The 13,503-nt window shown below is 51.1% G+C and overlaps 1 protein-coding gene across 1 annotated transcript in view; it reads right to left on the bottom strand.

The window, feature by feature from the left end:
• The window catches only part of LOC309960714 (uncharacterized protein C4orf50), a gene marked incomplete at both ends in the record, with an annotated part of 49,436 nt that overhangs the window by 20,285 nt on the left and 15,648 nt on the right, over positions 1-13,503 (bottom strand). Inside the window, 3 exons of the mRNA XM_082837662.1 lie at positions 554-646; positions 6,462-8,708; positions 10,185-10,312. Of these exons, the coding sequence (XP_082693788.1) occupies positions 554-646; positions 6,462-8,708; positions 10,185-10,312 (2,468 nt within the window). The remainder of the gene's footprint in view (positions 1-553; positions 647-6,461; positions 8,709-10,184; positions 10,313-13,503) is intronic.

Raw genomic sequence — 13,503 nt, 5'->3', positions numbered from 1 at the left:
AATGCCTTTGCTCCCGGCCCTGGCAGTCTAGCTTTCATTGAAAGCAGCCACCCCGGGAATGGAAAGCCCACAGAGATCATCTCTTCCACGTGTTCCTGACCTGGCTGTGAGATGGCAGGAGGGGCAGGAGAGAGAGGATGGAAGGGAGACAGAGACAGCAGAGTCAAGGCGACTCGGTGGCCCATCAGGCCTCTCCCTTGTAAGCAAGGAATACGATAGCAGAATGTGTTGTTTTGTTTTTTTTAGTTAATAGAAATTCACAGATTGTGGGCCTGAGATTCACAGGCTGGGCCCTGTCAAAAACAGATGGGTGCTCCGAATGGTTCCGTAAGATCCAGCTCCAAGATTTGCAAAACGACTTGGCCTTTCCGGGAAGTTTGGTGCCTTTGCTGCCTCTCTCCTCTGTGGTGATTTGGGCTTCATCCCCAGGGTCCTAAGACAGCATCCACAGGACATTATTCTAAAGAGAATAAAAGTGTGGGGTGGAGGCCGGCCCTGCCTGCCACGTGGGACCGCCCCACTCAGTGACCCTTGTGAACGACCCATGACTCACTTGCTCCCTAAGAGACCTCAGAGGCACGTGCTCCAGCCACAGGCTGCACTTGGGCTGGGAGCCCTGGGGAACACGGCCCTCGGGGAGCTCTGTCTGGTGGGGGAGGTTGACGCAGAGATAAGCCACTAGCACAGGGCGGTGAGGAGAAGCCAGGAGGCCGCCGGAGCCCCAGGGAAGCACTAAATCAAAGGCGTCCACTGCCACCCAGCAGTGTGTGGTGAATGCGTAACAACCACTCTCCAGGGAGGGAGAGGCACACGGATGTGTAGCATGTGCTGATTTCCGTGGTTTAAATACCATCGTGGCCAACTGCAAGCTACCAAAATGGCACCACGGAAAGCAGAGTTGGGGAGAGACGTGCCTGAGTTGCCTCTGCACCGAATCCATCCCAGGGGATTGGGAGGAGATGCCCTAAAATGAGACCTAGATGGTGAGCAGCAGTTCTCAGGAGAAAGCTGGGGTGTGGGAGGGCCGGGTTGAGGAACTAGGAGCACAGAGACTAGGGAATGTGTCTAGCAACGGCTGAAGCTCCCCAGGGGCCAGTTTATAACTCACCAAAAGGAGTTTGGACTTCACACCAAGTGTGACAGGAAGACCCAGAGGGTTTAAGGTTTTTATTTTAAGCAAATAAAAACAAGATCAGGTTTGTAACTTGGGACGAGGGAAACAGGAAGCTTTCTTCACCCTCTGCCTCCTGTCCATCAACAAATCCCATTGATTCTAACTCTAGTTTTTACCTGGACTCCTCTCTTTTTTTAAAAAAAAATTCCTCTATTCTAGCATCATCTCTTGGCAAAAATCCTCTTGACTGTTCTCCCTGTGTCCTCTCTGTGTCTTTACAGCATCAAAGATCACATCATTTTACGACAGAAATTTAATCATGTTGTCCTGCTGAAAACCCTCCAATAGTCTCCCACTGCATTTGGAAGTGATCATAACCAGAGCCTACAAGGCCTCCCGTGATCTTTCTCATGACAACTTTTCCATCCTCATCTCATACCGCGCCCCACCCATGCCCACCGTGATCCAGCCACACTGGCTACTTTCTGCTTTTCAGCAAGCTAGGCTCATTCCTGCCTCAGGGGCTGGCCACTTGCTTCTCCCTCTGCCTGGAATGTTCTTCCTTCGCTGCTCCTTTCAAACCTTGAGACTCTCAGCTTGAAATTCACCTTCTCAGAGTTTCAGTTCCCACCAGGTCTTACTAGCCGGGATTTGACAAGATACGAGGGAATTACCTAAAAACAATTCTTTGCAGGCATTAAATGGCAGCCAATGCAGGGCTACAATCCATGAGAAAAAGGATGCACAACAAGGTGAGCTCTACATCGTCCCTGGAACATTTTCCAAACCATGGTTCAGGGAAATAGATCCCATGCTGAGCATGGTGGTCCTGCTAAGTGGAATCAGAGACTGGGGTTCAGGGATGCTATGACAGCTGGGGTTTGTGGGACAAAGCAGCAGAGAGAGGTGAGCCGCAGAGAAGAAATCCAGACACTGTCCTAGAAATACCCTTGGGTCCTGGGCTGAATCATACGTGGTGCAACATAGTGTCAGACTCTGAGGCCTAGCAGAGAACAGCAGCTGGGAGATCAATTGCTAAAGAGATTTTGGAGGTCACGCACTGCTACAAAGATAGCAAAGTTCTGGCGTAGCGGATGTGGAGAGTCTTTGGTGAATGCTCTGGGAACTCAGTTGATACCACCGAAGGGCCATGCCCTAGAAGCAAGGACCACCCTTGAGGAGTAAAATCAAGCCCTGGTACTGAGAGGAAAACTGAAGTAGACCTGCACAGGAATAATGGTCTGCTGACCATTCAGCTACCTACCAGAGCAAAACTTACAACATGCTTTAGAGGAAGCTAATAAGCAGGAATCTCTACATGTTCCGCATAACGTCCAACATTTAAAAAAAAATTACTAGTCACATGAAGAAGCAGAAAAGTGGGCCTTAACCAAGAAATGAAATAGCCAATAGAAACAGACTCAGAGATAATCTAGATATTGGGGTTAGCAGACAAGACCTTCAAAATAACTATGATTCTATTTTTTAACAACAGAGGAAAAGACAGACAAAAATGAATGAAAATGTGGAGTATTTCAACAGAGAATCAGAATCTCTTTAAAAAGGATAAAATGGATATGCTACTGCAAAATACAGTAAATGAAATTAAGAACTAATGGATGGGTTTATTAGAAGACAGGACACAGCAGAACTTTTAGTGAACTAAAAGACAGGTCAATAGAAAATTCAAACTGATAACACAAAGAGAAAAAAATAGAACAGTTCCAAAAGGTGTGGGATAAAGTGAAAAAACAGTGTAGGTTTTTGGGAGAGGAGAGAAAAATAGAAAGGAACAAAATATTTGAAGAACTAATGGCCGAGAATTTTCCAGATCTGATTAAAGATATGACTCCACAGTTTCAAGAGGCTCAGAAAAACCAAGCAGGATAAACATAAATAACACTTCATGTAAGCACATCATAGTCTAACTGCCAAAACCCAAAGATGAAAAGCAAATCTTTAAAATAGTCTGAGGTAAAATGACACATTTCTTTCAGGGGAAAAAAGACAAATTATTCCATTTCTGAACAGAAACTGTGGGAGCCAGAAGACAATGCAATGAGATCTTTAAAGTGTCAAAAGAGGGAAACATATCTTCCTATCTAAAATTGTGAATCCAGAGTGAAAAAAATCTTTTAAAAGTGGAATTGAAAAATTGTTTTCATAGAAAGAAATTTGAGGGGATTCATCACCAGCGAAAAATAACAAAGTTCTTCAGGTGGGTGTAAAACAGACCCACAAAAGTAGAAGACAGAATGAACAGCACAAGAACGCAGAAAGATATGAATAAACATAAAAGATTATTGAGTGTTTAAAACAACAGTAATAGCACTTTGTAAGGTATATATACGTAGAAGTAACATAGTTGACAAAAATAAACAATGAAAAGGATGAAAAGGAATAAATGGAGTAAACTATTAAAAGATTTTTGAATTATTTGAGACATGGTAAAAGTACTAATTTAAAGTAAATTTTAATAATTAATACCTACAATTTGAAATTTCTAGGGTAACCACTAAAAGAATAACACTAAAATGTGTATCAAAATAAGCTAATAGAGAAGAAAATGGAATAATAGAAGATAGTTTACTAATACCAAAAACAAAGGCAGAAAGAAGGAATAAAAGAAAAGAGAACAGAACAGACAAATAGAAGAAACAGCAAGAAGGTAAACATAGAGCCAATTACACAATTATGTATGTGAAATGTAAATGGACCAAACACTCCAACTAAAAAGCGGAGGATGTCAAACTGAACTAAGTTTTAAAAAAAAACAAAAACAGCCATATGTTGTTTCTAAGAAACATACTTTGAAGATACTGATAGCTCGAAAGCAAAAAGATGGATGGTGTAAAAAATTTATATACCATGAAGATACTAATGAAAAGAAACTGATGTGGTACTTTAATATCAGACAAAGTCAACCTTAGGGCAAGAAATGTGAGAGATAATGACAGATATTTCATCATGATAAGAGTCAATTCACCAGGAATACATCATAATCCTACATCCATGCATATCTAATAAATAATTTCAAAACATATGAATTAAAAACTAACATAACAAAAATAAGAAATAAACAAATGCACACTCAGAGTTGGAAATTTCAAAAGCCATCTCAGGGCTTCCCTGGTGGCGCAGTGGTTGAGAGTCCGCCTGCCGATGCAGGGGACATGGGTTCGTGCCCTGGTCCGGGAAGATCCCACATGCTGCGGAGCGGCTAGGCCCGTGAGCTATGGCCGCTGAGCCTGTGCATCCGGAGGCTGTGCTCCACAACGGGAGAGGCCACAACAGTGAGAGGCCCGCGTACCGCAAAAAAAAAAAAAAAAAAAGCCATCTCGGTAGATGACAAAACGAATAGACCATACATCAGTAATGATATTGAAGATTTGATCAGCATAATTAATCTGCTTGGGCTAATTAATACCCAGCAACTGCAGAATATTCATTCTTTGCAAGGGCACATAGAATATTTACCAAAATAGACCATAACATTGTCAATGAAAAAAATCTCAACAAATTTCAAGATTAAAATAATATAGTGGGGCTTCCCTGGTGGCGCAGTGGTTGAGAGTTCTCCTGCCAATGCGGGGGACACGGGTTCATGCCCCGGTCCGGGAAGATTCCACATGCCGCAGAGCAGCTGGGCCCGTAAGCCGTGACCGCTGGGCCTGCGCGTCTGGAGCCTGTGCTCCGCAGAGGGGAGGCCACAACAGTGAGAGGCCCCCATACAGAAAAAAATAATAATAATTAAAGAAAAATAAAATAAAATAATATAGTGTATGTTTTCTGACAACAATGAAATAAAACTAGACATCAATAGCAAAAATATAACTAAAAAATTCTACAGATGCTTGGAAATTCAACAACACACTTCTAGACGACCCATGGGTCAAGGAAGAAATTACAATAGAAATTAAAAGCTAAACTTTGAACTGAACAGACATAAAAAGTACAACTTATCAAAATGTGTGGGTTGTACTTGAAACAGTGCTTAGAGAGAAATGCATAGATTTAAATGCATAAATCACAAAAGAAGAACAGTTGAAAATCAATGATCCAAACTTTCAACACAGGAAGCCTGAAAAAGAACAGCCAATGAAACCAAAAGAAAGTAGAAGAAAGGAAACCATGAAGATATTAGAAGAAACCAATGAAATAAAATACAGACATACAATAAAGAACATCAATAAAACCAAAAAATGATCCTGTGAAACGACTGATAAAATTGGAGAGAAAGAGAGCGACAGAGACAGAGAGACAGAGACAGAGAGGCAGAGAGATCGGATATGAATATATACAAAGGACTCAACACTAAATATCCTACAGACACATTCAAGACCACTGGAAAAATAAATTTCATCCTAGCAGTCCTGAATGTCGAGTATTGTCCACAGATGAGGAAAACAACTCAGAGAAGTCATGGATGTAGTCAGCACAGACCTGGGTTTGAACCCTGTTTGACTGAGTTCTAAAGCCCACTGCTCTCTCCTTTCAAGACCCAGTATTCAGTGTGATAGAGGTGTTGGCTAAAGCTATGGTGGTAATCAGATTGCAATATAGAAATGTATCAACTCAACACATTGCACATCTTAAACTTACACAGTGTTAGATATCAATTATGTCTCAATATAAATACAAAAATACCAACAAAAAAAAAGACTCAATGTGCAGAATTGTAACTTGAGGTGCTTGAAAAACTCCTTGGTCTGAAAGTAAAAGTTCTAATATTAAAGTGTAAACACCCACTCCATGTCCCACCAGATACCAATTTGAACAGCCTGAGCAGAGGGGCAGACTCGCATTATCTTGTCCAGGGTAAGAATAAAGACTCTGGAGCCTGACTGCCCAGGTAGAGTCTGGGCTCAACCCCTCCTAGCTGTGTGACTCTGGGCAAGTCACTTAACTTCTCTGTGCCTATGTTTTCTCATCTGGGAAATGGGGGTGGTGACTGTTCCTCCCTCCCAGGGCTGCTGGAGGACACGGTAGTAAAGGGTGTGGTCAGTGCTATAAGTCAGCAAGATGATTAAACAACCATGCAGAGTCAACCTACCCGGGGGCCACTGCGTGGGGACTTCAGAGCTCGCCCTTGGTCTGCAGAACACCGTGGTCTTTTGTCGTCCTTCTCCAAATGTGCTTCGTTCACTCCTGCTCCATCGGTGTTTCCTTGCAGGGCACTGGATCCTGCGGCGTTTCCCCAGACCAGTGATGTAGCAGGAGAATCAGCACCGCACCTGGAATTCTCCAGGCCTAAACAAGGTTCCGTCCACACTCCAGCCAGACCCATTTCCTGCTCCGAGGGTGGCCCAGGGCCTCTTTCAGTCAGTTGCCCTGAAAGCTCAGTCACCTGCACCCCCCTTTCTACAGCGTTCACCTGGTCCACCGCCATCATGTTTTTTCCCTGGAGATACTCCTCTGCTCTCACCAAAGGTCCCACATCTGTGCTGCTCCCCCACACGACTTCCCCCTCCAGGACTTGGATCCTTTGTAGAAGGTGTTCATTCTCCCCCCTGAAGGCTTGGATCATGTCTTCTATTCCCAGCACTATATCCTTTATCAGCTCTTTATAACTGACCCCAAGCTCCGAAATCAGTGCACTGAGCTCCCAGTTTTCCAGGGTGATGCACTCCATCACGCCTTTGGATTTTCGGATGCTCGCAGACATGGCTTTCCGGAGCTGCCCAAGGTGCCCTTTCAATCTCTCGTTTTCCTCTTCGAGCTCAGAAATTTTGTAGTAACTTTTCCTGTTACAGTCTTCAAGGTCAGAAATGACCTGCACGTACTGGTCCAGCTCCCTCTTTACGTGAGAGATGTCTCCTAACAGCACGCCGTTATCCTGTTTGAGCGCAGATATTTTTTTCACATTTCTCTCCCTCTCTTTTTCCAGGACACGCAGTTTTCTGTGGCATCGTGCCTGATCTACCTGAAGCTTGGCGTTGTCACGTAAAACTCTGCTTCTCTCCGTCTTCAATCCAGAAATGAGCTGACGAAACCTCGTCCTCGCTCTCTCGAGGGCTCTCGGCTGCTGAGAGAGCTGGTTCCGACCCCACTCAGAGGGCCCCTCTGGTGGGCCCGGGCTCAGGTTGACCAAATCCAGCACCGGCCCTGGAAGAACTTCGCCGGTGCCTAGGGCCTCATTCTGTCCCCGCTTAACGTCTTCATCAGGCTCCTCGGGGTTTGCTTCCTTGGCATAACAAACATCGAGATCCTGGTTTGCCAAAGCCTGCTGAGGATACGCGTCCTCCTGGCAGCTGTACCATCTCCGAGCAAAGCTCCAGTTCTCTCCTGCCAACGAGGAAGCTTTCCGGCCATGCCCCCCACTCCCAGGCTTCAGGATGGAGAGTTGCTGGAAACAAGCCTCCATCTCCTCTTCAAATTCCTCTATTTTTAACGCAGATCCCTCACGGCCTTTGCTCGGAGCCCGGGGGTGACTGGTAGGTCGGGCCCCCTCGAGCCATAAAGCCAATCCAGGAGACGGTGGCAAACCTCCCTCCTGCAGTAGGAAAAGCATTTCCTTGGCTTCACAGTCCTCAGAGCCAGGCTCCTCCCGGACATCCCTGTGGCCCGGACTGGACCCGTGGAGATGCGACAATTCCTCCTCCTCTTCCTGTCCTTTGTCCTCAGGGCTTTCCTCTGGGAGAAGCAGAGCATTTCCAGACCACACGCAATCTTCCTCCTTGCCCAGAACTCTCCTGAGGGCTCTGCCCTGCTCTGCAAGGGTTGGAGCACCTTCCGGAGGCGGCCCATTGGTGCCGTGGGCCCTGGAGAAGGCGGCTGTGGGGGCCTCTTCCTCCTCTGATGATGAAAGCCCTCCTCCCCCTTCTCCCCCTTCTCCTCCTTCTTGGGGGCTCCAGACATGCCTTCTCCCCAACCCCCTCCTGCTCAGGGATTCAGGACCCTCCGTTGACACTGAGGCCTCCCCCTGAAGAAGGGGCAGTGGAAGCTCCCGCCTGGGCCCAGGGCAGGAGGTTGCAGCCGGGGGTTCGGAAGCCCCGTGCTCATTCCATACACCCTCTGGGGCCCTGACACCAGCCTCCAGGCTCAGGTTCTCACAGCTTTCCTGACTTGACTGAGCCCTGGCACCGAGGTCGTCCTCCTTCCTGCCGCTGGTCCTCCTCGCCTCCCGCATCTCCAGTCTCCGCCCTGGGGTTCCTCCTCCCTCCTTGCAAGAGTCTTTTAGGTCCTTGGGGCCTCTCCTGGGAAATCGGTGATTTGAAATACATGGGGACTCCCGGCAGAGGGAGGCATCGTGGCTCCTTGCCGGGCGATGATCCCGGCTGGGGTGTCCTGCAGCGGAGGAAGCAGGCGGGGGCCTAGCCTCCAGCACCTGTTGGGCTTGCAGTTCTTCTGGGGAATCTTCCAGGAGCAGCTGCAGGAGTGGCAGGGGAGCCGAGTCCCCAGCCTGCCCCCAGGGAGGGCGTGTGCATGTCTGCATTGGGAGGAAGGACACCTGGGCCAGGGTGGCTGCTAGGTTCTGCTCTGAAATCCAGGCCAGCTCCACCGGGAGGAGTGAGCCGTCCATGTCCTGCCCCGGGGGGCAGCCACAGATGAGAAGGAGAGTCTGTTCGCCCAAGCTGGGCTCAGCCGGAGTAAACTAGGGGAGGGAAGAGAAGAGAAGGGGTGAAGCGGCCCCTTCCCCCATAGAGCCTCTCCCCGTCTCTCTGAGCTCATCTCCTCACCCAGCCATACAGGTCTTCCAAACACCCCGGGTCTGTTAGCACTCCAGGGCCTCTGCCCCTGCCCTTCCTTCTGCCCCCCCCCCCCCCCCGCCATGGCTCACCCTCTGGCTTCCTTAACATCTCAGCTCAAACGTTACTTCCTCAAAAAGGCCTTGCTGACCACTTCCACCACTGTCTGTCCATTCGCCCCCTTTCCCTCGCTCTGTGGCGCCCTCCCCTCACTCACATCATGCAGGATATGTGTGTGTGTAATTGTTTAACTCCTCCCATAGCCCTGCACTGTCCAATACGGTAGCCGCACAGGCCACACGGGGCTCTTCCAATTTAAAGCAATTCAGTGAAAGTTAACACTCAGTTCTGCAGTCACACCAGCCACGTTTCAAGTGCTCAGAAGCCACGCGTGGTTCACAGCTCCTACACTGGACCGCACAGGTGCAGAATATTGCCAGCACTGTGGAAGGCTCTAGTGGACAGCACGGTGTAGACTATCTCCCTAGAATAGTCCCGGGCACACAGGAGGTGTTTCATAGATATTTTTGAATTCTTTTTATATTTACTTATTCAATGAGCTTAACCAGAGAGGAGGACTGGCCTGACTCAGAGAACAAACCCAGGCTGGGCTGAGGCCCGGGAGAGGAAACTTGGCTTCATCCAGGCTCAGTAGGAGCCCTCAGCTCACATGCGACCACGACCCCACTCGCACCTCGCAGCGCTCCCAGCCTCGCCACCTTTACCTGGCGGGTCTTCCCACCTGGCCTGCCCTTTCGCTGTCCATCCCTGGTTTCCTGTCTGTCTAACTACTTCCCCAGCTTCTCTGTGAAGCTCTCCCCACCCCAGGGGCTGCTCTGCTCTTTTCCCACTTTGGGTGTGACACAGCACACCACGCAGTGGCTCAGAGCGGGAGGTGAATGAATGAAAGTAGGTGAGCAAGGAAGGCCCCCCTCTTTAGAACCACAGAACCGCATCAGGGCCGGCTGGAGCCAGGCTCCTGACCCGTAGGGCAGAGTGTGGTGCAGAGTGTGGGCTATGGAGACGTGAGGACCCCAGTCCCCTAGAGGGCTGTGAGGCCTTGGGAAATCACGACTTCCTCATATGCAGAAGGCGGGGGTCATGGCTACTGCCCCATCGCTGGCGGGGAGGTTTCAATGAGATGAAGTTTGCTACGTGGCAGCTGGGTCTGGGCACACAGCTGGGGAACACAGCCTTCCTGCCCACTCCCCACCCAGGGCTCAAATCTCCCTCTCAATTATTTCCAGAATGTTCTTCCAAACCCCAAGCTTCTTTACCTTCTTCTCCCATCTTCTGCGTGGTGGCCACACTGTGCAGCACACACAGTAGGGCTGATCAGACCCAGCTGGCACCCCAGGCACGCAGAAAGCCTCTGGCCTCACCTGTCCACGGGCAGATCCTGCGAGGTCTCCTGGGAGCTTGTCCGTGGTCTCCGGGCCTGGGATCAAGACAGCAGTGCTTTGTCCAGCCCCGATGCAGTCCCAGGCGCGGGGCCCCTCGGAGGGCTGGCCTGGGAAATGACAGGACCGGAGAGTTAGGAAGACCCTCCTAGGAGCTTTCCCATGATCGCCACCAGCAGTGCCATCTGCTGTTAGGATGAGACAGCACTTCTCATGACTCAGGGCCTTTGGCCTCCAAAAGTGGCCTGCTGGCCACCACTGCCTGTCAGGTGAGAAACCGAGGCTCAGGGATAGGGAACGACATTCACTGATGAGCAGCAGAATCGGGTCTGGAAGCCACCTCTTCTTCCACAAAGCCCACGACATCTCCCTGGCCCCACACTGTCATGGTCACACAGGGTCATAATCCCTGGCCCCCAGCCCCTCACGGTCAGCACGTAGACAGGGGAGTTGAGGCCCAGGCTTTGCCAGACATGCCCTGCCCCCTTCCCCAAGGACAAACCTGACCTCGTCTGACCTGTCAGTTCTGTTCCCCAGAAATGGGATGGAGGGGAAAGGTCAGCTTTGCTGGTCAACAGCCCCGCTGGGTATAACTGACCCCCTCATCCTTAAGTTGAATTTCACCTTGGAAAACTACATAAACCACAGATGGCCAGTTGGACACCATGGCTTTGGGGCTCCCTGCTTGCATTGGCTTTTGCAGCAGGGACCCTGGAAGCTGCACCCGAGAATATTAGCAGAGATATTGGTTCCCGTTAGGGACAACTTAGGGATAAGGGGGTCCCAGCGACTCCCAGGCTTCACACCTGTCTCACACCTGCGCTGTCACTGGGGCAGGGGCGGGGAATAGAACAGCTCCTGGTCATGACACGGTCTTCTGCGAAGACAAATCCCCCTGAAGGGACCCCTGCTGCCTGAGGCTGGCACGTGCGTCGCCTGGTTGGCACCTTCTGAGGGCTGAGCCTAAATGTCGGGTTGGGCCTACGTCACAGACCTTGCCGTGGGATTGTGGACTCTGATCCTACCTTTCCCAGCTGTGTGACGTCAAGCAAGCAACACTACCTCTCTGAGCCTCAGCTTCCTGACTGTAGACCAGGGACCGCCACCCTGCTGCGTCATCAGGATGTCGTAAGAGAGCCGGCCCATCAGCGGATGTCCACGCAGGGCCCCCCACGCACCTGCCAAGCCCCTTGGTCCAGGGGCCCCGTCAGGGCCTCGGTTTCCGCAGGCATCCAGAGCCTCCTCCCAGGGCAGGGGCAGCGATTCATCCTGAACACAGCCCAGGGCCTCCTTGAGGAAAAAAACACAAGAAGACAAGACAGCTGTGAGTGTCCCTGGTTGCAAGGGACCCTCCAAGCCTGTCCCAGCCAAGTCCCTCCCAAGGACCCCTGGAGGGAGTTGCATCCCCTCCCCAGGTGAGGACAGCAGAGGGCAGTGGCCTGGCCATAGGGCCCTGGTCCTGCGGTCCTGCCAACCAAACTGCCTCCTGTGAGCACCCAGCATCCATTTAGCAGGCAATGGGCAGCTTCTCCATTCAGCCAAGATTTTTCTGGGCCCCCCAAGGTGGCACCAAAGGCTCCAGTCCCCTCTCCTTCCGGTGCGGAAGTTCCCTCTGTATCCACCCGAGGTGGGAGCCTGTCCCTCCGGGCAGTCCTGTCCCTCAACTGTCCACAGGCCCCAAACGCCGCAGCCAGGCATCTCCGGGCGGCACCCTCCTCCCCTGGATCTCACCCCAAAAGGCAAGTTGGGCTGCAGCAAGGAGCTTCCCTAACCCAACGCCCACCCCCCGCCCCGCAGAGCACGTTAGAGGCAGCACCTTGACTGCGGCTCCAGCCACCACCCGCGAGGGACCAGGGCACAAGTCTCCTGCAGGTTCCCACTGCCCCAGGTACGCCTAGCCCGGTTCTAAGGGGCGCTGTTTGCTTCCCACCTGCTCCCACACTAGACCTGAGGTCGTTCAGGAAGGAAACTGGCCTTCATTCGGTCCGCACTGACACTCCAGCCTGGCACACATGAGGTGCTTAATAAAGGTTTGACAGTTGGATGGATAGATAGAGCCTGCAGAAAGGCAGACATTTCGGACTCGCCGTGCATTAATTCAGCAAACGTTTATTAAGCTCCTACTGTGGGTCAGGTGCTCTTCTAGGGGAGGGAGAAACGGAAATGGACAGGTCATGCCCCGTGCCCGTCCCCAGGTCCTCACCTGCTCTCAGCAGACCCCTGCGTTGGCCACTAACTGGGCCTCCTGCTTCCCCTCCCGTCCTGCCCGCAGCTGCCAGGGACCCTCTGACCTGCAAGTCCGCCCTCACCTCCCCCACTTAGTCCACGGGATCAGCTCCTGGGCTGCGGTCAGGCACGGAGGCCGTCCAGGGCTGTCACTGCAGCCCCTGACACTCTGGTCCTGGCTTCCTCTCACAGTGCCTCCCTGTTCCCCCACGCTGGCTCCTGCTGGCCTCCGCACGTGCGGTTCTTCCTGCCTGCCTGGTGCACCCTCCTGGGAAGGGTACTGGTTGCAGGCTGCTTCTTGCAAAGCCCTCCCTGCCCCTGGCTCTCTGCCCCTCCTTTCCACACCCTTTGGCAGCCGAGCAATTGCACTGAAATGGAAACCGGCTCAGGTTGCCCTCCTGTTTCCAACCCTTTCATGCTTCCCACGGCCCTGAAAGATAAAACCCCTGCCTGTGTGGCCTCACCACACCCATCTCTGCTCTTTGGATGGACCCTTCTCCCTCCTGCCTTGGGGCCTCGCACCCCTTGTGCCTGCTGCCTACACCTCTCCTCCCCACCCTTCTGCCTGGCCCAGCTGCTCCCTTCTGGGCTTAACTTAAAGGCCAGACCCTTAATGAGGCTTCCCTGAGCCTCCCCCAAATGAAGCCCCTCCCTCACTGCAGCATCTCCTCCTCATACCCCAAGGTTGTGACCTTCCAGTTACTGTGCGACAGTTTGTGTCTTGTCCAGTTCTCCTCAGAGACCAGGAGAGACCAGGCCCTGGCCACACCTTAGGATCACCCAGAAGCTTTTAACAAGTACCAGAACAGGGCCCCAGCCAAGACCAAAGAAAACCAGAGGGGTCTGGGCACAGCCCTGCTCTGCATCCAGACGGGCCCGGACTACCTGCCACAGGTGCCTTCTGCCCACAGACCTTGGGGTACCTCATGGTTTTCTCCACTAGCTTCCCACTCGATCAGAATTAAACACTCTTGTCAAGAACTTAAAATCACTATTGGAAGGAGGTGGAGATGAGAAAATGGAGAGAGAGAGAAGGCACAAGAGAAAGGAAGAGAGAGAAGGCAAATGAAAAAGA

Source organism: Leucopleurus acutus (assembly GCF_964270905.1).
Source record: "Leucopleurus acutus genome assembly, chromosome: 4".
Taxonomy (NCBI): Eukaryota; Metazoa; Chordata; class Mammalia; order Artiodactyla; family Delphinidae; genus Leucopleurus; species Leucopleurus acutus.
The sequence above is the reverse complement of the archived record's forward strand: the minus strand, read 5'-3'. Positions and strand labels throughout refer to the sequence as shown.